The 25252-nt window shown below is 44.7% G+C and overlaps 2 protein-coding genes across 2 annotated transcripts in view; one reads left to right on the top strand and one right to left on the bottom strand.

The window, feature by feature from the left end:
- The window catches only part of LOC139424413 (tudor domain-containing protein 5-like), a 37331-nt gene extending 19336 nt beyond the window's left edge, over positions 1 to 17995 (bottom strand). The window contains exons 1-12 of the mRNA XM_071176233.1: positions 17767 to 17995; positions 16731 to 17210; positions 16400 to 16608; positions 16003 to 16086; positions 15639 to 15695; positions 15291 to 15465; positions 14793 to 14962; positions 14359 to 14579; positions 13884 to 14093; positions 12530 to 12596; positions 690 to 890; positions 397 to 573 (exon numbers count right to left, since the gene is read on the bottom strand). Of these exons, the coding sequence (XP_071032334.1) occupies positions 397 to 573; positions 690 to 890; positions 12530 to 12596; positions 13884 to 14093; positions 14359 to 14579; positions 14793 to 14962; positions 15291 to 15465; positions 15639 to 15695; positions 16003 to 16086; positions 16400 to 16608; positions 16731 to 17210; positions 17767 to 17995 (2280 nt within the window). The remainder of the gene's footprint in view (positions 1 to 396; positions 574 to 689; positions 891 to 12529; positions 12597 to 13883; positions 14094 to 14358; positions 14580 to 14792; positions 14963 to 15290; positions 15466 to 15638; positions 15696 to 16002; positions 16087 to 16399; positions 16609 to 16730; positions 17211 to 17766) is intronic.
- Positions 15421 to 25252, top strand: part of LOC139424294 (zinc finger protein 112-like) — a 38729-nt gene continuing 28897 nt past the window's right edge. Inside the window, exons 1-2 of the mRNA XM_071176111.1 lie at positions 15421 to 15499; positions 20360 to 20791. Coding sequence (XP_071032212.1) covers positions 20611 to 20791 — 181 coding nt within the window. The 5' untranslated portion in view covers positions 15421 to 15499; positions 20360 to 20610. The remainder of the gene's footprint in view (positions 15500 to 20359; positions 20792 to 25252) is intronic.

Here is a 25252-nt window from a genome sequence, read left to right as displayed (position 1 = left end):
CTACTACTACTACTACTGCTGCTACTAACGCTGGGGCTGCTACTACTACTGCTGCTACTACTAACGCTGGGGCTGCTACTACTACTGCTGCTACTAACGCTGGGGCTGCTGCTACTACTAACGCTGGGGCTGCTACTACTACTACTACCACTGGAGCTGCTACTACTGCTGCTACTAACACTGGGACTACTAACGCTGGGACTGGGACTACTAACGCTGGGACTGCTACTACTAAGTACTACTACTAATGCTGGGACTGCTCTGCTAGGCCTTCTGTAGTCTGATAAGAGCTGTTATGTGGACAGTGTTAGTGGAGGAGAGAATGGTATAGTGAGAGAGAGACAGGGTGTCGTCTCTGTGTGTGAATATGCGTGCATGTGAGAGGGTATTCTGTACCGTGTGAGTGGGGCAAGGGGAGCTCTTGGACAGGGGTTGGGTGGTGTTGTGCTGGAAAGCGATGGTGGTGGCTTCGTGGCAAGGCTCCAGGGTGGGGTCCTCGTCCTCTATTTCCATTCCCTCGCCGAACACGCCTTCGCCCAGATAGAGGCTCACTGGGTTGAACTGGTTACACAACTGAGAGGACAGATGGGATGAAGAGAAGGTTATGGGAGATTGCATTGGATGATTGAATAACTAAATGGGAAATGCCTTGACATTTGATAGGTTTGTATGTTCAGCACGTGACTGACCGCTGCGCTGACGGTGGGTGCGCAGCAGAGCCCATGGCCCTGGGCCTGCAGGGCGCTGTGGATGTACACATCCTCCTCGGTGTGTGTGTCGCACAGAAAGAGCTGCAGGAATTCGGCATGGTAGCCATGCAGGGCTGCCACCAGGGTACGGTCACAACATAGCTTCTGGAAGGAGGTCTTGGCGTTGGCACTCCAGCTGCCCTGGGAGGAGAAACACACGGTGGGTTTCAGTATTTCTCAGACCAGAGACTATGTATTAAGAGGGCGGGTTTCAGTTCTTCTCAGACCAGAGACTATGTATTAAGAGGGCAGGTTTCAGTACTTCTCAGACCAGAGACTACAGTGCCTTGCGAAAGTATTCGGCCCCCTTGAACTTTGCGACCTTTTGCCACATTTCAGGCTTCAAACATAAAGATATAAAACTGTATTTTTTTGTGAAGAATCAACAACAAGTGGGACACAATCATGAAGTGGAACGACATTTATTGGATATTTCAAACTTTTTTAACAAATCAAAAACTGAAATTGGGCGTGCAAAATTATTCAGCCCCTTTACTTTCAGTGCAGCAAACTCTCTCCAGAAGTTCAGTGAGGATCTCTGAATGATCCAATGTTGACCTAAATGACTAATGATGATAAATACAATCCACCTGTGTGTAATCAAGTCTCCGTATAAATGTACCTGCACTGCGATAGTCTCAGAGGTCCGTTAAAAACGCAGAGAGCATCATGAAGAACAAGGAACACACCAGGCAGGTCCGAGATACTGTTGTGAAGAAGTTTAAAGCCGGATTTGGATACAAAAAGATTTCCCAAGCTTTAAATATCCCAAGGAGCACTGTGCAAGCGATAATATTGAAATGGAAGGAGAATCAGACCACTGCAAATCTACCAAGACCTGGCCGTCCCTCTAAACTTTCAGCTCATACAAGGAGAAGACTGATCAGAGATGCAGCCAAGAGGCCCATGATCACTCTGGATGAACTGCAGAGATCTACAGCTGAGGTGGGAGACTCTGTCCATAGGACAACAATCAGTCGTATATTGCACAAATCTGGCCTTTATGGAAGAGTGGCAAGAAGAAAGCCATTTCTTAAAGATATCCATAAAAAGTGTTGTTTAAAGTTTGCCACAAGCCACCTGGGAGACACACCAAACATGTGGAAGAAGGTGCTCTGGTCAGATGAAACGAAAATTGAACTTTTTGGCAACAATGCAAAACGTTATGTTTGGCGTAAAAGCAACACAGCTGAACACACCATCCCCACTGTCAAACATGGTGGTGGCAGCATCATGGTTTGGGCCTGCTTTTCTTCAGCAGGGACAGGGAAGATGGTTAAAATTGATGGGAAGATGGATGGAGCCAAATACAGGACCATTCTGGAAGAAAACCTGATGGAGTCTGCAAAAGACCTGAGACTGGGACGGAGATTTGTCTTCCAACAAGACAATGATCCAAAACATAAAGCAAAATCTACAATGGAATGGTTCAAAAATAAACATATCCAGGTGTTAGAATGGCCAAGTCAAAGTCCAGACCTGAATCCAATCGAGAATCTGTGGAAAGAACTGAAAACTGCTGTTCAAATGCTCTCCATCCAACCTCACTGAGTTCGAGCTGTTTTGCAAGGAGGAATGGGAAAACATTTCAGTCTCTCGATGTGCAAAACTGATAGAGACATACCCCAAGCGACTTACAGCTGTAATCGCAGCAAAAGGTGGCGCTACAAAGTATTAACTTAAGGGGGCTGAACAATTTTGCACGCCCAATTTTTCCGTTTTTGATTTGTTAAAAAAGTTTGAAATATCCAATAAATGTCGTTCCACTTCATGATTGTGTCCCACTTGTTGTTGATTCTTCACAAAAAAATACAGTTTTATATCTTTATGTTTGAAGCCTGAAATGTGGCAAAAGGTCGCAAAGTTCAAGGGGGCCGAATACTTTCGCAAGGCACTGTATGTATTAAGAGGGTGGGTTTCAGTTCTTCTCAGACCAGAGACTGTATGTATTAAGAGGGCAGGTTTCAGTTCTTCTCAGACCAGAGACTGTATGTATTAAGAGGGCAGGTTTCAGTACTTCTCAGACCAGAGACTGTATGTATTAAGAGGGCAGGTTTCAGTATTTCTCAGACCAGAGACTGTAGGTATTAAGAGGGCAGGTTTCAGTACTTCTCAGACCAGAGACTGTATGTATTAAGAGGGCAGGTTTCAGTACTTCTCAGACCAGAGAATATGTATTAAGAGGGCGGATTTCAGTACTTCTCAGACCAGAGACTGTATGTATTAAGAGGGCAGGTTTCAGTATTTCTCAGACCAGAGACTGTATGTATTAAGAGGGCAGGTTTCAGTATTTCTCAGACCAGAGACTGTATGTATTAAGAGGGCAGGTTTCAGTTCTTCTCAGACCAGAGACTGTATGTATTAAGAGGGCAGGTTTCAGTTATTCTCAGACCAGAGACTGTATGTATTAAGAGGGCAGGTTTCAGTACTTCTCAGACCAGAGACTATGTATTAAGAGGGCAGGTTTCAGTATTTCTCAGACCAGAGACTATGTATTAAGAGGGCAGGTTTCAGTATTTCTCAGACCAGAGACTGTATGTATTAAGAGGGCAGGTTTCAGTACTTCTCAGACCAGAGACTATGTATTAAGAGGGCAGGTTTCAGTATATCTCAGACCAGAGACTGTATGTATTAAGAGGGCGGGTTTCAGTATTTCTCAGACCAGAGACTGTATGTATTAAGAGGGCAGGTTTCAGTACTTCTCAGACCAGAGACTGTATGTATTAAGAGGGCGGGTTTCAGTATTTCTCAGACCAGAGACTGTATGTATTAAGAGGGCAGGTTTCAGTATTTCTCAGACCAGAGACTATGTATTAAGAGGGCAGGTTTCAGTTCTTCTCAGACCAGAGACTGTATGTATTAAGAGGGCAGGTTTCAGTACTTCTCAGACCAGAGACTATGTATTAAGAGGGCAGGTTTCAGTATTTCTCAGACCAGAGACTGTATGTATTAAGAGGGCAGGTTTCAGTACTTCTCAGACCAGAGACTGTATGTATTAAGAGGGCAGGTTTCAGTACTTCTCAGACCAGAGACTGTATGTATTAAGAGGGCGGGTTTCAGTATTTCTCAGACCAGAGACTGTATGTATTAAGAGGGCGGGTTTCAGTATTTCTCAGACCAGAGACTGTATGTATTAAGAGGGCGGGTTTCAGTATTTCTCAGACCAGAGACTGTAGGTATTAAGAGGGCAGGTTTCAGTACTTCTCAGACCAGAGAATATGTATTAAGAGGGCGGATTTCAGTACTTCTCAGACCAGAGACTGTATGTATTAAGAGGGCAGGTTTCAGTTCTTCTCAGACCAGAGACTGTATGTATTAAGAGGGCAGGTTTCAGTACTTCTCAGACCAGAGACTGTATGTATTAAGAGGGCAGGTTTCAGTACTTCTCAGACCAGAGACTATGTATTAAGAGGGCAGGTTTCAGTATTTCTCAGACCAGAGACTGTATGTATTAAGAGGGCAGGTTTCAGTACTTCTCAGACCAGAGACTATGTATTAAGAGGGCAGGTTTCAGTATATCTCAGACCAGAGACTGTATGTATTAAGAGGGCGGGTTTCAGTATTTCTCAGACCAGAGACTGTATGTATTAAGAGGGCGGGTTTCAGTATTTCTCAGACCAGAGACTGTATGTATTAAGAGGGCGGGTTTCAGTATTTCTCAGACCAGAGACTGTAGGTATTAAGAGGGCAGGTTTCAGTACTTCTTAGACCAGAGACTGTAGGTATTAAGAGGGCAGGTTTCAGTACTTCTCAGACCAGAGACTGTAGGTATTAAGAGGGCGGGTTTCAGTACTTCTCAGACCAGAGACTGTATGTATTAAGAGGGCAGGTTTCAGTACTTCTCAGACCAGAGACTATGTATTAAGAGGGCAGGTTTCAGTTCTTCTCAGACCAGAGACTATGTATTAAGAGGGCAGGTTTCAGTTCTTCTCAGACCAGAGACTGTATGTATTAAGAGGGCAGGTTTCAGTATTTCTCAGACCAGAGACTGTATGTATTAAGAGGGCAGGTTTCAGTATTTCTCAGACCAGAGACTGTATGTATTAAGAGGGCAGGTTTCAGTATTTCTCAGACCAGAGACTGTATGTATTAAGAGGGCAGGTTTCAGTTCTTCTCAGACCAGAGACTGTATGTATTAAGAGGGCAGGTTTCAGTACTTCTCAGACCAGAGACTATGTATTAAGAGGGCAGGTTTCAGTATTTCTCAGACCAGAGACTGTATGTATTAAGAGGGCGGGTTTCAGTATTTCTCAGACCAGAGACTGTAGGTATTAAGAGGGCAGGTTTCAGTACTTCTCAGACCAGAGACTATGTATTAAGAGGGCAGGTTTCAGTATATCTCAGACCAGAGACTGTATGTATTAAGAGGGCGGGTTTCAGTATTTCTCAGACCAGAGACTGTATGTATTAAGAGGGCGGGTTTCAGTATTTCTCAGACCAGAGACTGTATGTATTAAGAGGGCGGGTTTCAGTATTTCTCAGACCAGAGACTGTATGTATTAAGAGGGCGGGTTTCAGTATTTCTCAGACCAGAGACTGTATGTATTAAGAGGGCGGGTTTCAGTATTTCTCAGACCAGAGACTGTAGGTATTAAGAGGGCAGGTTTCAGTACGTCTTAGACCAGAGACTGTAGGTATTAAGAGGGCAGGTTTCAGTACTTCTCAGACCAGAGACTGTAGGTATTAAGAGGGCGGGTTTCAGTACTTCTCAGACCAGAGACTGTATGTATTAAGAGGGCAGGTTTCAGTACTTCTCAGACCAGAGACTATGTATTAAGAGGGCAGGTTTCAGTTCTTCTCAGACCAGAGACTATGTATTAAGAGGGCAGGTTTCAGTTCTTCTCAGACCAGAGACTGTATGTATTAAGAGGGCAGGTTTCAGTATTTCTCAGACCAGAGACTGTATGTATTAAGAGGGCAGGTTTCAGTATTTCTCAGACCAGAGACTATGTATTAAGAGGGCAGGTTTCAGTTCTTCTCAGACCAGAGACTGTATGTATTAAGAGGGCAGGTTTCAGTACTTCTCAGACCAGAGAGTATGTATTAAGAGGGCAGGTTTCAGTTCTTCTCAGACCAGAGACTGTATGTATTAAGAGGGCGGGTTTCAGTACTTCTCAGACCAGAGACTGTATGTATTAAGAGGGCAGGTTTCAGTACTTCTCAGACCAGAGACTATGTATTAAGAGGGCAGGTTTCAGTATTTCTCAGACCAGAGACTGTATGTATTAAGAGGGCAGGTTTCAGTATTTCTCAGACCAGAGACTATGTATTAAGAGGGCAGGTTTCAGTTCTTCTCAGACCAGAGACTGTATGTATTAAGAGGGCAGGTTTCAGTACTTCTCAGACCAGAGAGTATGTATTAAGAGGGCAGGTTTCAGTTCTTCTCAGACCAGAGACTGTATGTATTAAGAGGGCAGGTTTCAGTTATTCTCAGACCAGAGACTGTATGTATTAAGAGGGCGGGTTTCAGTACTTCTCAGACCAGAGACTGTATGTATTAAGAGGGCAGGTTTCAGTATTTCTCAGACCAGAGACTGTATGTATTAAGAGGGCAGGTTTCAGTACTTCTCAGACCAGAGACTATGTATTAAGAGGGCAGGTTTCAGTATTTCTCAGACCAGAGACTGTATGTATTAAGAGGGCAGGTTTCAGTACTTCTCAGACCAGAGACTGTATGTATTAAGAGGGCAGGTTTCAGTTCTTCTCAGACCAGAGACTATGTATTAAGAGGGCATGTTTCAGTACTTCTCAGACCAGAGACTGTATGTATTGAGAGGGCAGGTTTCAGTACTTCTCAGACCAGAGACTATGTATTAAGAGGGCAGGTTTCAGTTCTTCAAAGACCAGAGACTGTAGGTATTAAGAGGGCAGGTTTCAGTTCTTCTCAGACCAGAGACTATGTATTAAGAGGGCAGGTTTCAGTTATTCTCAGACCAGAGACTGTATGTATTAAGAGGGCAGGTTTCAGTTCTTCTCAGACCAGAGACTGTATGTATTAAGAGGGCAGGTTTCAGTATTTCTCAGACCAGAGACTGTAGGTATTAAGAGGGCAGGTTTCAGTACGTCTTAGACCAGAGACTGTAGGTATTAAGAGGGCAGGTTTCAGTACTTCTCAGACCAGAGACTGTAGGTATTAAGAGGGCGGGTTTCAGTACTTCTCAGACCAGAGACTGTATGTATTAAGAGGGCAGGTTTCAGTACTTCTCAGACCAGAGACTATGTATTAAGAGGGCAGGTTTCAGTTCTTCTCAGACCAGAGACTATGTATTAAGAGGGCAGGTTTCAGTTCTTCTCAGACCAGAGACTGTATGTATTAAGAGGGCAGGTTTCAGTATTTCTCAGACCAGAGACTGTATGTATTAAGAGGGCAGGTTTCAGTATTTCTCAGACCAGAGACTATGTATTAAGAGGGCAGGTTTCAGTTCTTCTCAGACCAGAGACTGTATGTATTAAGAGGGCAGGTTTCAGTACTTCTCAGACCAGAGAGTATGTATTAAGAGGGCAGGTTTCAGTTCTTCTCAGACCAGAGACTGTATGTATTAAGAGGGCGGGTTTCAGTACTTCTCAGACCAGAGACTGTATGTATTAAGAGGGCAGGTTTCAGTACTTCTCAGACCAGAGACTATGTATTAAGAGGGCAGGTTTCAGTACTTCTCAGACCAGAGACTATGTATTAAGAGGGCAGGTTTCAGTATTTCTCAGACCAGAGACTGTATGTATTAAGAGGGCAGGTTTCAGTATTTCTCAGACCAGAGACTATGTATTAAGAGGGCAGGTTTCAGTTCTTCTCAGACCAGAGACTGTATGTATTAAGAGGGCAGGTTTCAGTACTTCTCAGACCAGAGAGTATGTATTAAGAGGGCAGGTTTCAGTTCTTCTCAGACCAGAGACTGTATGTATTAAGAGGGCAGGTTTCAGTTATTCTCAGACCAGAGACTGTATGTATTAAGAGGGCGGGTTTCAGTACTTCTCAGACCAGAGACTGTATGTATTAAGAGGGCAGGATTCAGTACTTCTCAGACCAGAGACTATGTATTAAGAGGGCAGGTTTCAGTATTTCTCAGACCAGAGACTGTATGTATTAAGAGGGCAGGTTTCAGTACTTCTCAGACCAGAGACTATGTATTAAGAGGGCAGGTTTCAGTATTTCTCAGACCAGAGACTGTATGTATTAAGAGGGCAGGTTTCAGTACTTCTCAGACCAGAGACTGTATGTATTAAGAGGGCAGGTTTCAGTTCTTCTCAGACCAGAGACTATGTATTAAGAGGGCATGTTTCAGTACTTCTCAGACCAGAGACTGTATGTATTGAGAGGGCAGGTTTCAGTACTTCTCAGACCAGAGACTATGTATTAAGAGGGCAGGTTTCAGTTCTTCAAAGACCAGAGACTGTAGGTATTAAGAGGGCAGGTTTCAGTTCTTCTCAGACCAGAGACTATGTATTAAGAGGGCAGGTTTCAGTTATTCTCAGACCAGAGACTGTATGTATTAAGAGGGCAGGTTTCAGTTCTTCTCAGACCAGAGACTGTATGTATTAAGAGGGCAGGTTTCAGTATTTCTCAGACCAGAGACTGTAGGTATTAAGAGGGCAGGTTTCAGTACGTCTTAGACCAGAGACTGTAGGTATTAAGAGGGCAGGTTTCAGTACTTCTCAGACCAGAGACTGTAGGTATTAAGAGGGCGGGTTTCAGTACTTCTCAGACCAGAGACTGTATGTATTAAGAGGGCAGGTTTCAGTACTTCTCAGACCAGAGACTATGTATTAAGAGGGCAGGTTTCAGTTCTTCTCAGACCAGAGACTATGTATTAAGAGGGCAGGTTTCAGTTCTTCTCAGACCAGAGACTGTATGTATTAAGAGGGCAGGTTTCAGTATTTCTCAGACCAGAGACTGTATGTATTAAGAGGGCAGGTTTCAGTATTTCTCAGACCAGAGACTATGTATTAAGAGGGCAGGTTTCAGTTCTTCTCAGACCAGAGACTGTATGTATTAAGAGGGCAGGTTTCAGTACTTCTCAGACCAGAGAGTATGTATTAAGAGGGCAGGTTTCAGTTCTTCTCAGACCAGAGACTGTATGTATTAAGAGGGCGGGTTTCAGTACTTCTCAGACCAGAGACTGTATGTATTAAGAGGGCAGGTTTCAGTACTTCTCAGACCAGAGACTATGTATTAAGAGGGCAGGTTTCAGTACTTCTCAGACCAGAGACTATGTATTAAGAGGGCAGGTTTCAGTATTTCTCAGACCAGAGACTGTATGTATTAAGAGGGCAGGTTTCAGTATTTCTCAGACCAGAGACTATGTATTAAGAGGGCAGGTTTCAGTTCTTCTCAGACCAGAGACTGTATGTATTAAGAGGGCAGGTTTCAGTACTTCTCAGACCAGAGAGTATGTATTAAGAGGGCAGGTTTCAGTTCTTCTCAGACCAGAGACTGTATGTATTAAGAGGGCAGGTTTCAGTTATTCTCAGACCAGAGACTGTATGTATTAAGAGGGCGGGTTTCAGTACTTCTCAGACCAGAGACTGTATGTATTAAGAGGGCAGGATTCAGTACTTCTCAGACCAGAGACTATGTATTAAGAGGGCAGGTTTCAGTATTTCTCAGACCAGAGACTGTATGTATTAAGAGGGCAGGTTTCAGTACTTCTCAGACCAGAGACTATGTATTAAGAGGGCAGGTTTCAGTATTTCTCAGACCAGAGACTGTATGTATTAAGAGGGCAGGTTTCAGTACTTCTCAGACCAGAGACTGTATGTATTAAGAGGGCAGGTTTCAGTTCTTCTCAGACCAGAGACTATGTATTAAGAGGGCATGTTTCAGTACTTCTCAGACCAGAGACTGTATGTATTGAGAGGGCAGGTTTCAGTACTTCTCAGACCAGAGACTATGTATTAAGAGGGCAGGTTTCAGTTCTTCAAAGACCAGAGACTGTAGGTATTAAGAGGGCAGGTTTCAGTTCTTCTCAGACCAGAGACTATGTATTAAGAGGGCAGGTTTCAGTTATTCTCAGACCAGAGACTGTATGTATTAAGAGGGCAGGTTTCAGTTCTTCTCAGACCAGAGACTGTATGTATTAAGAGGGCAGGTTTCAGTATTTCTCAGACCAGAGACTGTATGTATTAAGAGGGCAGGTTTCAGTTCTTCTCAGACCAGAGACTGTATGTATTAAGAGGGCAGGTTTCAGTTCTTCTCAGACCAGAGACTATGTATTAAGAGGGCGGGTTTCAGTACTTCTCAAACCAGAGACTGTATGTATTAAGAGGGCGCGTTTCAGTATTTCTCAGACCAGAGACTGTATGTATTAAGAGGGCGGGTTTCAGTATTTCTCAGACCAGAGACTGTATGTATTAAGAGGGCGGGTTTCAGTATTTCTCAGACCAGAGACTGTATGTATTAAGAGGGCGGGTTTCAGTATTTCTCAGACCAGAGACTGTAGGTATTAAGAGGGCAGGTTTCAGTACTTCTCGGACCAGAGACTGTAGGTATTAAGAGGGCAGGTTTAAGTACTTCTCAGACCAGAGACTGTAGGTATTAAGAGGGCGGGTTTCAGTACTTCTCAGACCAGAGACTGTATGTATTAAGAGGGCAGGTTTCAGTACTTCTCAGACCAGAGACTATGTATTAAGAGGGCAGGTTTCAGTTCTTCTCAGACCAGAGACTATGTATTAAGAGGGCAGGTTTCAGTTCTTCTCAGACCAGAGACTGTATGTATTAAAAGGGCAGGTTTCAGTATTTCTCAGACCAGAGACTATGTATTAAGAGGGCAGGTTTCAGTTCTTCTCAGACCAGAGACTGTATGTATTAAGAGGGCAGGTTTCAGTACTTCTCAGACCAGAGACTATGTATTAAGAGGGCAGGTTTCAGTTCTTCTCAGACCAGAGACTGTATGTATTAAGAGGGCAGGTTTCAGTTCTTCTCAGACCAGAGACTGTATGTATTAAGAGGGCGGGTTTCAGTACTTCTCAGACCAGAGACTGTATGTATTAAGAGGGCAGGTTTCAGTACTTCTCAGACCAGAGACTATGTATTAAGAGGGCAGGTTTCAGTATTTCTCAGACCAGAGACTGTATGTATTAAGGCAGGTTTCAGTATTTCTCAGACCAGAGACTGTATGTATTAAGAGGGCAGGTTTCAGTACTTCTCAGACCAGAGACTATGTATTAAGAGGGCAGGTTTCAGTACTTCTCAGACCAGAGACTATGTATTAAGAGGGCAGGTTTCAGTACTTCTCAGACCAGAGACTATGTATTAAGAGGGCAGGTTTCAGTTCTTCTCAGACCAGAGACTGTAGGTATTAAGAGGGCAGGTTTCAGTTCTTCTCAGACCAGAGACTGTATGTATTAAGAGGGCAGGTTTCAGTTCTTCTCAGACCAGAGACTGTATGTATTAAGAGGGCAGGTTTCAGTACTTCTCAGACCAGAGACTGTATGTATTAAGAGGGCAGGTTTCAGTATTTCTCAGACCAGAGATTGTATGTATTAAGAGGGCAGGTTTCAGTATTTCTCAGACCAGAGACTATGTATTAAGAGGGCAGGTTTCAGTTCTTCTCAGACCAGAGACTATGTATTAAGAGGGCAGGTTTCAGTATTTCTCAGACCAGAGACTGTATGTATTAAGAGGGCAGGTTTCAGTACTTCTCAGACCAGAGACTGTATGTATTAAGAGGGCAGGTTTCAGTATTTCTCAGACCAGAGACTATGTATTAAGAGGGCAGGTTTCAGTATTTCTCAGACCAGAGACTGTATGTATTAAGAGGGCAGGTTTCAGTACTTCTCAGACCAGAGACTGTATGTATTAAGAGGGCAGTTTTCAGTATTTCTCAGACCAGAGACTGTATGTATTAAGAGGGCAGGTTTCAGTACTTCTCAGACCAGAGACTGTATGTATTAAGAGGGCAGGTTTAAGTACTTCTCAGACCAGAGACTGTAGGTATTAAGAGGGCGGGTTTCAGTACTTCTCAGACCAGAGACTGTATGTATTAAGAGGGCAGGTTTCAGTACTTCTCAGACCAGAGACTGTATGTATTAAGAGGGCAGGTTTCAGTATTTCTCAGACCAGAGATTGTATGTATTAAGAGGGCAGGTTTCAGTATTTCTCAGACCAGAGACTATGTATTAAGAGGGCAGGTTTCAGTTCTTCTCAGACCAGAGACTATGTATTAAGAGGGCAGGTTTCAGTATTTCTCAGACCAGAGACTGTATGTATTAAGAGGGCAGGTTTCAGTACTTCTCAGACCAGAGACTGTATGTATTAAGAGGGCAGGTTTCAGTTCTTCTCAGACCAGAGACTATGTATTAAGAGGGCAGGTTTCAGTTCTTCTCAGACCAGAGACTGTATGTATTAAGAGGGCAGGTTTCAGTACTTCTCAGACCAGAGACTGTATGTATTAAGAGGGCAGGTTTCAGTACTTCTCAGACCAGAGACTATGTATTAAGAGGGCGGGTTTCAGTATTTCTCAGACCAGAGACTGTATGTATTAAAAGGGCAGGTTTCAGTACTTCTCAGACCAGAGACTGTATGTATTAAGAGGGCAGGTTTCAGTACTTCTCAGACCAGAGACTGTATGTATTAAGAGGGCAGGTTTCAGTATTTCTCAGACCAGAGACTGTATGTATTAAGCCTCTCAGAGAAGTAGTACTGATATAGGATTTGTTTGAAATTATATGGACAGCGGGGTGGGGGGGATCTGATCCTAAATCAGTAATCATACTCGAGACACTTAATTCATAAATCTGGGTCCACGGAAGGTAGATTGTGTAAACAGTCGTGTAGAAGGTCTTACACCGAAAGGCTTGATTCCAGCCAGCGATGACGGGACTGCTTGTGCTGGGAGCTCTGAATAACAAGACCTGAGGGGGATAGACAAAACTCTCTCTGTTACCACCTTGCACAGAGTAACGCATTGATCAACACATGGTGACATCAGATACTAGGGATACAAACAGTCACTTCCAATACCTTTCCTTCTCAGTTCTACAGCTGATGATTGGTGCGCAAAAGAAAGGAAAACATTGTCTTCATCCCAAATGACACCCTATTCCCTTTTCAGTGCACTACCTATCCAGTCCTCTCAGATCTAGACAAGATCTTAGACAAGTGCCTAAGGAGTAGGGGTCTAGGGTTCTGGACATGACAACAGGCTACGTCCCAAATTACACACTACCTATCCAGTCCTTTCAGATCTATGCCACGGGCAAGGGGAAAGGGGTTGGTTGTGGACAGGGGATTTGTCCCAAATGGCTGGTCAATAGTAGTGTATGATATACAGGGTTCATACACATTTTGACAGATGGAATTTCATGACTTTTGACCAAATTTTAACCAAACACGTATTATGCCTTTTGAAATCATTCGCTGATTCAATATATCAAAGATTAAATGGCAATGGTAGGCTACAAATCTTTATATTCAACCAGACCAAAAATGGACTTGAGGAAATGTAACTTCGCTATGCATCTTAGCTAACTTAGAATAAGTGTTTACTTAGCAGGCTGACAAGCATCTATTGAGTTGCAATGTCCCCTACATTGGATGTCCAAATCAACTGGAAGTATCTACAAAACTAGTTTTGAAGCCACATAATCCAAAAGAAAGGCTAGAAATATTTTTTTCTAAAATTACTGTTTGCGATTCTCATGATTCGATTCACCGCAATTGAACCGAATCCCAACTACAACGCCGTGAATTGTTTGTTTCGTTAAAAAGGTTAACTTTCTATGTCCTTGTTCTCAATTGTCGTTGGAAAGTTTTTTGGAACAAAAAATGAATACACGCTAACAATAGGTTAACAGTTAACGAGCGGGTACAAGATGTGTTTTGAATTGGCTACCAAGTTATTAGTCTGTTCTCCATCATATTCTAAAGGCCTACCTGCTGCTGCAATGTCCGACTGTCCCTCTAACATAGACGCACTAAAGATCCTGGCTGATATGATAATGTGCCTAAATAAATTACATTAACAGACATTTTGAAATTAATTACCATTACTTTTCCAAAGCGTTTCAGATTTGATCAATTCCCAAAACTTTTCCAGGACTGGAAAACATCATTTTAAAATTGTATGACTTTTCCAGGATTTTCATGACCTTACAAACCCTGTATATAGGAAATGTGGTGTCATTTGGCCATAGTCCTACTTGAGGAAGTTGAGGCTGCTCCTCTGGACAGTGGTGAGGTCTCCAAAGTCCACGTAGTAGACCTCTGCATGGGTGTTGTTGAGGACACGGTGAACCACCACGCGGTAGAACCAGATGCCCTGGGGCGCCACGCAGCACACCTGGCCTGTACGCACGTAGCGCTCCGGTAGACGGTAACGCTCCAACACCTCGGGACAGGTGTAGCAGCTCCTGGAGGGAGGGAGGGAGGGAGGACAAGAGAGCACCACCACATAGCATTCAGTTGCTTATACCCCAAGTCTCTTCTCTTTCATGTGCATTGACCTAAAAACACATGAGCTAGTTGAGGGTAACACAGTGGACGACTACTAGATATGAACAGTTACTGCACATTCATACCAAATAAGCCAATTGGACTACATGTGAAATCCCAGCCAATGAGGCACGGAAGCCTCTCCTCCCTATCCCTCCAGTCCAGCAGAGGGCTGTTGTTCACCTCATCTCAATCATCATGTTCTCCAGGGCGCGGGCCTCTTGGCTCTCATCAAAGCGGATGTAGAAGTTCGAGGGAGACTCCACATGCTCCACCAGCACGGCCACCAGCTCCCGAGGGCCCCTGCACGTGGGGGCCCTCAGCCTCTGGCCCCGCATGGCGTCCGGGGGAATCACCGCCCCACGCCGACAACGCACCGGCAACGAGCCGTACATATCCACCATCTGAGGGAAGCAGCCATAAACAGAATATGTGTGTACACTCTTATGCATGTGAACAAGTATACATAAACACATTCTACACAGATATGGACCATAGTGAGACAGATTTTCCTGTCTGTTAAACAGGCTTTCATTTGTGCCCAGCACGTACACACTAAATGTATTTTATCAGGACTTTGAGCGTTGTGACCTGCCTTTCCCCAGGCTCCAGCTCACCTGGTAGAAGGTCTTGGTGGTGATGCGGAGCTCCAGGTCTTCCTCCAAGTTGGGCTTGGTCTCGCCTCCCTCTCCCTCCCAGGGAGACTCCCCACAGCTGAAGTAGTAGCCCGTACCTGACGGGTTCAGAGCCTTGACACCCTCAACGGGGCCTTCGGGCTCCGCCGTTCCTACCACACAAATAATACCAAAGTGACATATTGAATGAGATCAGTCATGACACACTTACACCCAAAAATACCTGTTTTGTTGAATCTTAAATGGGCAGCAAAAGTTAGACTTTTTGGTTATAACAATGAGTTAGTAATCAATCAAAATGTGATTGTCCTAAACTATCATATGGCTAGGAATAAAGTGGATAGGTGTTGTGTGTGAGCCAGATATTTCCCTCTAACCACTGATCTAAGGTCAGATATTTGTTTACCCCCTGATGGTTCATTTGAGGATTGGTAATGGTGTAATCTGATCCTAGGTTAAAGCCAGAGGAGTGTAGCAGACCTGGTTGTTGAGGCGTTGTGTGTCCAGGGGCATTCTGGATGTCCATGACCACCCAGTGGTTGCCCTCGTCGCCCGCCATGGGCCGCAGGTAGAGCGTGTCGCTCAGGGCGCCCACCATCTCCGTGGTACTCAGGAAGCCACTCTGGACCACCGGCAGCTCCTCCCCAAACACCCTCTGGGGTCAACCGTGGGTCATAAGGGCAACAAAGGTCAGAGCAACATACAAGACACTAACTAGAAGTAATACTTGGTGATTTAAAAAACAAAAAAATGATTAGACTTCATTCGGCATTGGTTAGTATGTAGGCATTCCAAAGGAAATTTATTTGATTTGTCAGTATAAAATACCTTGAATTCTGCAGGGAGATCGTGGACGGACAGTCCCTCACTGTTTTGGGCTACAACCTATATGGAAGGTTCGATCGTGTTAGAATCTCTACTGTCATTAGATGGATTTGGTATTTAGGTGAAGACAGCATGTGTCCCAAATGGCACCCTATTCCTTATATAGTGCCCTGGTCAATAGTAGTGTACTATATGAACCCTGGTAAAATTGGCCCTGGTCAATAGTAGTGTACTATATGAACCCTGGTAAAATTGGCCCTGGTCAATAGTAGTGTACTATATGAACCCTGGTAAAATTGGCCCTGGTCAATAGTAGTGTACTATAAAGGGAATAGGGTGCTCATTGGGATGCAACCCGTGGACTGACCTGGCGAAGCTTGGCCTTTAGTTCTGGACTGACAGTGCCCGCTTCCCCGTTCTCCAGAATACGCTGCCTAAGCTCCTCCTCCAGCTGCAGATGCCAATCAACACAAGCAAAACATGACAAGGGGGAGGGGCTACAAGGCATTTGTTCTACTTTTCACTACTGCTATTCAGAAGCACATTCGATTCCCTTCTCTAAAAATCAGGACTTTTGCCCTCTAAAGCTTCAGCAAAAGCACAGACCCAATATACAGCACAGTAACTTGGTTGTAAGCCTGATGTTGGCAGATCTGAATGTTACGTTGGCAGGCTTTGCACCCAATCAAAAACAAGATCACGGGGGAAACTATTTTTACGTGGCTGAACACACACCACAGAGCTACAGACAGCAGTATACACACCTTGATGACACACTTCTGAAACAGTTGTCCATCCTGCGTGGGTTCAGGTTCAGGCTGTGGTGTTGTGTAATCCATTGGCAGAGAGCCCTGGTCCCCCTCTGGGCTGTTAAGGACTGCAGCCTCAGGGAGTGGCGCTGGTACCACAAGATTCTGAGTATTGGACACTGGATTCGGAGTACTGGACTCCGTGGTGTGTCTTTCTACTGGGACTGGATATATAAAACATTTTTTTTATTTTTATCAATGTGTACTGTACATGAGCAGCAATCAATTAAATTCAACACTATATGCTTAAAATTGAGTTATAGCTTTCACTGTGGGACCAACCAACCTGAGTTTGTCTGGGTCATCTGCCTTACGATAGGAACAGTTTTGAAGGTCTGCTTCAATGGGAATAACGGCTTTATGGGTCCAGTCCTCCGTGATGCCACCACTGCCCCCCTGAGGGACAGCTGGGAGCCCATCCTGCTTTGTGTGACTGCCACCAGGTCGGCGGCCGCCGCCAGCATCTCGGCGATGGAATAGAAACCGTAGTTGTTGACACGTAAAGGGAAGCCGAAGCGGCGGACGAAGGCTGTCTCCAGCTCCGATAAACCCACGGCCCCATGGGAGAGCAGCTGGTGGAGCTGGGCCCGGAGTTGAGCCGGCAGGGCCGGGGGTGCACGGCCACGCCGCGGCAGGACCATGGGGTTGTGATGCTGGTAGCGTGGGGAGAAGAAGCCCACACCGCCACGCTGAGCAGGGGTCTTCTTGGCACTGCGCTGCTTGGCCACCAACTCCACTATGCCTCTGGTGGTGTCATCAGCCACTGCTGCATAATGGGGAAAAAAAGATGCACTGGTGAAAAAATAGACCCCCCCCCCGCAAGGCAGGAGGGCCCACAGGCTCTGGGGCCCCCCCCAAAAAAAATCAACAAATAATGTTGGTTGGGACCCCCTGGAGGTCACCCCCCCCCCCCCCCTCCTTCCCAGATAGCATATGAACAGAACAGGTCATAAGCCATGGCAAAAATGTTTAGAATTACAGAACATTTGCTGTAAAATATTTTCGCTCAGCCTCAATGCAAAAAGGCCTTGCTCAGACCTTGCGGAAAACTACCTTGAAACTACGGTATGCCACTGGAGTGACGGGTTGATATGCTTGAGTTGAATTGATATCTGTGTTCTGGTATATTCTTCCTCTCCTGATACTGTGCATACTATACTCAAGCACGAGGGAAAATGTAACTCTTGTCAACAAATATGAAAACTATAGCATGCTGTGTGCCAAAACAATTCTGCCTATAATGTCACGTGTTAAAGACAAAACAAACTTGCTTTGACATAACAGTCAGCAAATCAACAGTGGGACGAGTACTCAGCACTTACCCTTCAGCACTATGCTGCCATCTCCCAGATAGAGGATATGCACCACGTCGGGCATCTCGCGGATCATGTCCAGCACGTTGCGGAAGCCAAGGATCCTCAGGGGCATGGGGTGGCCCAGCATGTTGATGTAGTCTCTCTTCAACTGATCTGGGGTCAGGCCCTGCTTGGCTGAGATGAGCAGGGAGCGCACATCCTTCTTCAGGCTCGAAAGCAACTGCTCCTGGGTCATTCTGCGAGACTTGACAGAGGCTACAGTTTAGCTAACTAATGCATTTTCTGAACAATAAACACTGAAATGTGCAAATAATCCACCCCCCCATTGGACCAACTAGCTAATTAGGCTAACGACTGTTACAAGCGGTCACAATGTGAAACGTATTTCATCAAAGTACTGTAGGTTGCTCACAAAAAAAAGATGAAATAGGCTAGCCAGTCTAACAAGCATTCAGTTTCCATATTTTAGCTAACTTACACTAACAACTCGTGAAGACCAACCTTTCCTACAGGTCAATCAGCCTGTCAATTTATTCCACGGTACTCGTCTGAACTCTGCAGGTGCAGATAAATTAATGGATTCAATTCGTTAACAGCATGTAGCCAACACTGTCCAAATAGCATCAATTAGCACAGCTGAAACAGGTTAGATTTAGATTTTTAAAAATCTAAATGAATCTTTAAGTAGTTATCTTCTAACTGTATGGCTCGTGACGTGCTCTGATTTTGTCTCGCTAGTGTGGTGGAATGTATCTATATTCCAGCACGTTACTAACGCCCTGCACCAGAGATACATTCCACTTAGCTCTGGTGCAGGGCGTTAGTAACGTGCTGCACCAGAGATACATTCCACTTAGCTCTGGTGCAGGGCGTTAGTAACGTGCTGCACCAGAGATACATTCCACTTAGCTCTGGTGCAGGGCGTTAGTAACGTGCTGCACCAGAGATACATTCCACTTAGCTCTGGTGCAGGGCGTTAGTAACGTGCTGGACCAGAGATACATTCCACTTAGCTCTGGTGCAGGGCGTTAGTAACGTGCTGGACCAGAGATACATTCCACTTAGCTCTGGTGCAGGGCGTTAGTAACGTGCTGGACCAGAGATACATTCCACGTAGCTCTGGTGCAGGGCGTTAGTAACGTGCTGGACCATAGATACATTCCACCACACTAGCGAGACAAAATCAGAGCACGTCACGAGCCATACAGTTAGAAGATAACTACTTAAAGATTAATTTAGATTTTTTTTTATGCATTTGGCTTATTCACACCTAGTAGTCTCAGAACACATGTTTTCTTCCAAAGCTGTGCAATATATAGGAACATTGAATGGTTTACTCACTTAAGACACATTTTCTCGAATCACGAACACTCACGTGTACGTGCAAGTATGGCGAGCAAATACAGACAAAATCACTTCCAAAATCATGATTAACCTTGTTATTGCCATGGCAAGTTGCTTAACGTTATCAAAAGTTATTACATACATCTACAAAAGTTACTACAACTATGAATACAATATAATTATTATATTAAAACAATTAATTATTTCAAAAGCTGAAACAACGGAGCCATAATTAATAGCCTAATATTAATGAACAATAATAAGACATATGAATGACAGACTATTCAATAATTTGTTCATCAAATCTAATAATTTCGAATAAACTAAAATACTTTGTTTCTTGGCTTAGGTGAGGGCCTTGATGAGAATTCATGACAGATGGGGAAATGTAGGTCAAATACTTAATTTACAGTTTAATTAAATTATGTCTGGGGGGATGTGTGCCTTTCCTGTACTAAAAACCAACACCTTTTTGGAAAAGACAAACATCTGAGTCTGCACATTCCCAACAGTGACTCCCAGACCCAAGCACAAACATCTGAGTCTGCACATTCCCAACAGTGACTCCCAGACCCAAGCACAAACATCCGAGTCTGCACATTCCCAACAGTGACTTCCAGACCCAAGCACAAACATCTGAGTCTGCACATTCCCAACAGTGACTCCCAGACCCAAGCACAAACATCTGAGTCTGCACATTCCCAACAGTGACTCCCAGACCCAAGCACAAACATCCGAGTCTGCACATTCCCAACAGTGACTCCCAGACCCAAGCACAAACATCCGAGTCTGCACATTCCCAACAGTGACTTCCAGACCCAAGCACAAACATCTGAGTCTGCACATTCCCAACAGTGACTCCCAGACCCAAGCACAAACATCTGAGTCTGCACATTCCTAACAGTGACTCCCAGACCCAAGCACAAACATCTGAGTCTGCACATTCCCAACAGTGACTCCCAGACCCAAGCACAAACATCTGAGTCTGCACATTCCTAACAGTGACTCCCAGACCCAAGCACAAACATCTGAGTCTGCACATTCCTAACAGTGACTCCCAGACCCAAGCACAAACATCTGAGTGTGCACATTCCCAACAGTGACTCCCAGACCCAAGCACAAAGATCTTCAAAGTAATCCCTTTTCCAATGATATTCCTCACATGACTGGGTATGATCATGTAAACAAAACAAAAAATTACAACTTATATTTCAAACTAGCATTCCTTGACAAAGGCCTCCTTCCTGTCCTACAGGTGATCACAACTGAGGAAGGGAGGGCCGTTGAAACCAAGACAGCCACTCAAACAGCAAACCAACTAGCAACAAGCTTTGGGTTGCAAGCTTCTCACCAGCCACAGACATGCCAAGAGGGATGGAGAAACATCCGGAGTCAGCTTCCCCTCGCCGCGGGCATGGAAGATGGCGAAGAGAGAACATTCTGGGTCCCCGACTTTCAGTGGCCGCCGTCACAGGGGCACCAAGACAGTGAGGCTCCCTGAGGAACATGAGGAAGGTAGTACCAAGAGGGATTAACCAGGAGACCAAGGGAGAGGAAGAGATAGAAGACAGGCCAGTCATGTCCACCTCAACTGTTGTGGACGTGCATAGCGTGAGAGAGAACGTGAGCGGAGAGGAGAACAAAGAGTTTATGGCCTTAATAGAGAGTGAATGGCAGGAGGAGGAAGGTAAGACATTATCAATATCTTAAATGTCACTATAAACTGGTTGGTTCGAGTGCTGAATGCTGATTGGCTGACAGCCATGATATATCAGACCGTATACTACGGGAATGACAAAACATGTATTTATACTGCTCTAATTATGTTGGTAACCAGTTTATTTTATTTTTTATTTCACCTTTATTTAACCAGGTAGGCCAGTTAAGAGCAAGTACACATTTACAATTGCGACCTGGCCAAGATAAAGCAAAGCCGTTCGACACATACAACAACACAGAGTTACACATGGAGTAAAACAAACATACAGCCAATAATACAGTAGACAAATAAGTCTATATACAATGTGAGCAAATGAGGTGAGATAAGGGAGGTAAAGGCAAAAAAGGCCATGGTGGCGAAGTAAATACAATATAGCAAGTAAAACACTGGAATGGTAGATTTGCAGTGGAATAATGTGCAAAGTAGAAATATAAATAATGGGGTGCAAAGGAGCAAAATAAATAAATAAATAAATACAGTAGGGGACGAGGTCGTTTTTTGGGCAAAATTATAGATGGGCTATGTACAGGTGCAGTAATCTGTGAGCTGCTCTGACAGCTGGTGCTTAAAGCTAGTGAGGGAGATAAGTGTTTCCAGTTTCAGAGATTTTTGTAGTTCGTTCCAATCATTGGCAGCAGAGAACTGGAAGGAGAGGCGGCCAAAGGAGGAATTGGTTTTGGGGGTGACCAGAGAGATATACCTGCTGGAACGCGTGCTACAGGTGGGTGCTGCTATGGAGACCAGTGAGCTGAAATAAGGGGGGACTTTACCTAGCAGGGTCTTTTAGATGACCTGGAGCCAGTGAGTTTGGCGACAAGTGAAGTGAAGGATGCTTTGTTGCGAAATAGGAAGCCGATTCTAGATTTAACTTTTGATTGGAGATGTTTGATGTGAGTCTGGAAGGAGAGTTTACAGTCTAACCAGACACCTAGGTATTTGTAGTTGTCCACATATAAGTCAGAGCCGTCCAGAGTAGTGATGCTGGATGGGCGGGAGGGTGCAGGCAGTGATCGGTTGAAAAGCATGCGTTTAGTTTTACTTGTATTTAAGAGCAGTTGGAGGCCACGGAAGGAGAGTTGTATGGCATTGAAGCTCGTCTGGAGGGTTGTTAACACAGTGTCCAAAGAACGGCCAGAAGTATACAGAATGGTGTCGTCTGCGTAGAGGTGGTTCAGAGACTCCCCAGCAGCAAGAGCGACATCATTGATGTATACAGAGAAGAGAGTCGGCCCAAGAATTGAACCCTGTGGCACCCCCATAGAGACTGCCAGAGGCCTGAACAACAGGCCATCCGATTTGACACACTGAACTCTATCAGAGAAGTAGTTGGTGAACCAGGCGAGGCAGTCATTTGAGAAACCAAGGCTATCGAGTCTGCCGATGAGGATGTGGTGATTGACAGAGTCGAAAGTCTTGGCCAGGTCAATGAATACGGCTGCACAGTATAGTTTCTTATCGATGGCGGTTAAGATATCGTTTAGTACCTTGAGCGTGGCTGAGGTGCCCTCATGATCAGCTCTGAAACCAGATTGCGTAGCGCAGAAGGTTGCATGGGATTCTAAATGGTCGGTAATCTGTTTGTTGACTTGCCTTTCGAAGACCTTAGAAAGGCAGGGTAGGATGGATATAGGTCTGTAGCAGTTTGGGTCTAGAGTGTCTCCCCCTTTGAAGAGGGGGATGACCGCAGCTGCTTTCCAATCTTTGGGAATCTCAGACGACACAAAAGAGAAGTTGAACAGGCTAGTAATAGGGGTTTCAACAATTTTGGCAGCTAGTTTTAGAAAGAAAGGGTCCAGATTGTCTAGTCCGGCTGATTTGTAGGGGTCCAGATTTTGCAGCTCTTTCAGAACATCAGCTGACTGGATTTGGGAGAAGGAGAAATGGGGAAGGCTTGGGCGAGTTGTTGTGTGGGGTGCAGTGCTGTTGACCGGGGTAGGGGTAGCCAGGTGGAAAGCATGGCCAGCTGTAGAAAAATGCTTATTGAAATTCTCAATTATAGTGGATTTTTTAGCTGCCCACTGCAGTGATGAGTGGAGGTTGTTTGACCGCTGACCCATTACAGATGCAGGCAATGAGGCAGTGATCGCTGAGATCTTGGTTGAAAACAACAGAGGTGTATTTAGAGGGCAAGTTGGTTAGGATGATATCTACGAGGGTGCCCGTGTTTACGGCTTTGGGGTGGTACCTGGTAGGTTCATTGATCATTTGTGTGAGATTGAGGGCATCAAGCTTAGATTGTAGGATGGCTGGGGTGTTAAGCATGTCCCAGTTTAGGTCACCTAGCAGCACGAGCTCTGAAGATAGATGGGGGGCAATCAGTTCAGACATATACACTGTGTTGATTGACAGGTTGTGAGGGAGCATGAGAGAGCTGTGATCTTCACTTACTGCGAGTGAGACCCAGGGGACTTGTTATTATAATATTATTTGATGACTCATTGAACGAGTCATTCATAGTTTCTACGAATAATTGGATTGTCTTGGGGACACACCTTGCGGGTTACTCGTAAAATGGTGACACAGGAAAACACAATGACAAAAAAAAAATGAGAACATGGAAGAATTGTCTTAGGCGAGATGACACATGCATCAAACAAATCTCTCTGAATTTCTCAAATGGGTTTAAAATGGATTTGAAAAGGCAACTGGTAAGATTTACCACAGCACAAGTCTTGTGAACAACCTCCATTGTCCATATGTTCATTATACTGTACACTACACAGTAAGTCAGTACCTCTCCAATCCTTATCTACTGCTTTCGGGACCAAGGCCTACTTTTATACCTCCCACTCCTCTATGTTTTTTAGAAAGTGGAAATCCTTCCAAAAATGCTCAATTGTTATCCAATTGGTCACAGTACGGTAACTCCTCTGACAACTCTACAGAGAAACACAAACTACATCAAATATTAAAATATAATTTTCTCTGAGCATGAATCTTTTCCAGGTGGTAACCAAGGATCTGATGAGCAGGGAATGTTATATTTACTGAAAGGAGAACATGGCTCTATGCTGGACTGCCCTGTCAAGTGTGAGTACCGTGCTGCAGGTGACAGACAGAGATGTTTACATTTAAGTGAGATCCAGGTACCTAACCTACAGTTCACTCTTTGATACAGGTCTGTATACCTGAGATCAGATACTATTTAAACTTGTTCAAATACTGTTTGCTCAGTCTAACCTAACTAGAGTGCCAGATAGGTGGGGTTTACAGTTTGAACTATCCAATTGGTCCATTAATTGGTCCATTAAGCCAAGCAAGCTCTGAATGGATGGTGGTATATATTCTCAACACTAGAGTGAATCATGCTGCCTTCTATATCTACATGTGGCTATTGATTCTGTAGCTTGCCAATGTGGGATCAAGATGGACAGAGCAAAAATGTAAGACTATCATCAATGACTAATTACAAATGGGCATTTGTAACATTTCCTGAACAAAACAACTTTTCAAAGGCTGGTTCGTTTTCAAAGGCTGGTGTCGTAAAACATTCTGTGAATGGAGCAGGTACATGTTGGAATTTCCAAAAACATGTGTCCACTGTGTGCGCATTTCACCATTGTGATGGACTGAAAGGGTGGGTGTGTGAAGGCCGTTCTATTCCTGCTCGTTGGCGACATCTGCTGGCCAGAAGAGAGGTAGGCCTGGAAGGGTAAGAGCCTAATGACACACACCAGAATAAAGCTTAGCTTGGAGGTTGGGTGGTGTTATTATTTTTTACCTGGCTTTAGCCAGATCTGTTTTTGGTCTGGAGCAGCAAGAGCTGACATACAAAGCCCTCCAACGCTGGGAGGGATCTCGAACCCAACTGGACAGGAACCTACCGGATGTTATTTGGCCCTAGACCTGACCCCAGTAAGATTAAGCCTGTTGGATTTCTGTTTTCTTTTGTTGGATATGCCGGTAAACAGCTTAGCTGTCCGGTAGCAGAGGGACCGGAAGACCCGTGTAGAAAGGCTCAAAGAAGAGCTAGGTTTTGGTTTTATTGTTTTCCGGCGCTATGGCGTTTTCCAGGAGAAAGGTCAAAATTGGTCTACGCTTGTGTTACTTCACACTCTAGTCACTTGCTGGCCAGCCCCCCACCGCTACACCGTGTTCAATTCAGAGAGGACCTTCGTCTCCCCATTGAGCTGCAGCATAGTCTAGCTGTAGAGGCTGAGACAAGCCCAAATAAAAGTACGGAATGAAAGAGGTGTGTGTGTCCAGGCATCAACGTATGTCAGAATGGAGGAATGATAAACATAAAAAGCCAAACAGCAAGCATTGCCAACCCTAGCCTCCCCTCCTCCCTGTCCTGTAGGTGATTGTTGCAGCCTGTGAGACTCTGAAGTCTTCCCTGGACGCCCTCTCTGGTTCCCCCCCGCCACCGCCCACCTCCTGCTACACACCCTCACCATCCCCTCTGACCTGCCCTCTGATGCTTAACCA

This window comes from Oncorhynchus clarkii, chromosome 1 (assembly GCF_045791955.1).
Source record: "Oncorhynchus clarkii lewisi isolate Uvic-CL-2024 chromosome 1, UVic_Ocla_1.0, whole genome shotgun sequence".
NCBI lineage: Eukaryota > Metazoa > Chordata > Actinopteri > Salmoniformes > Salmonidae > Oncorhynchus > Oncorhynchus clarkii.
Note: the sequence above shows the minus strand (reverse complement) of the source record. Positions and strands in the feature narration are given on the sequence as shown.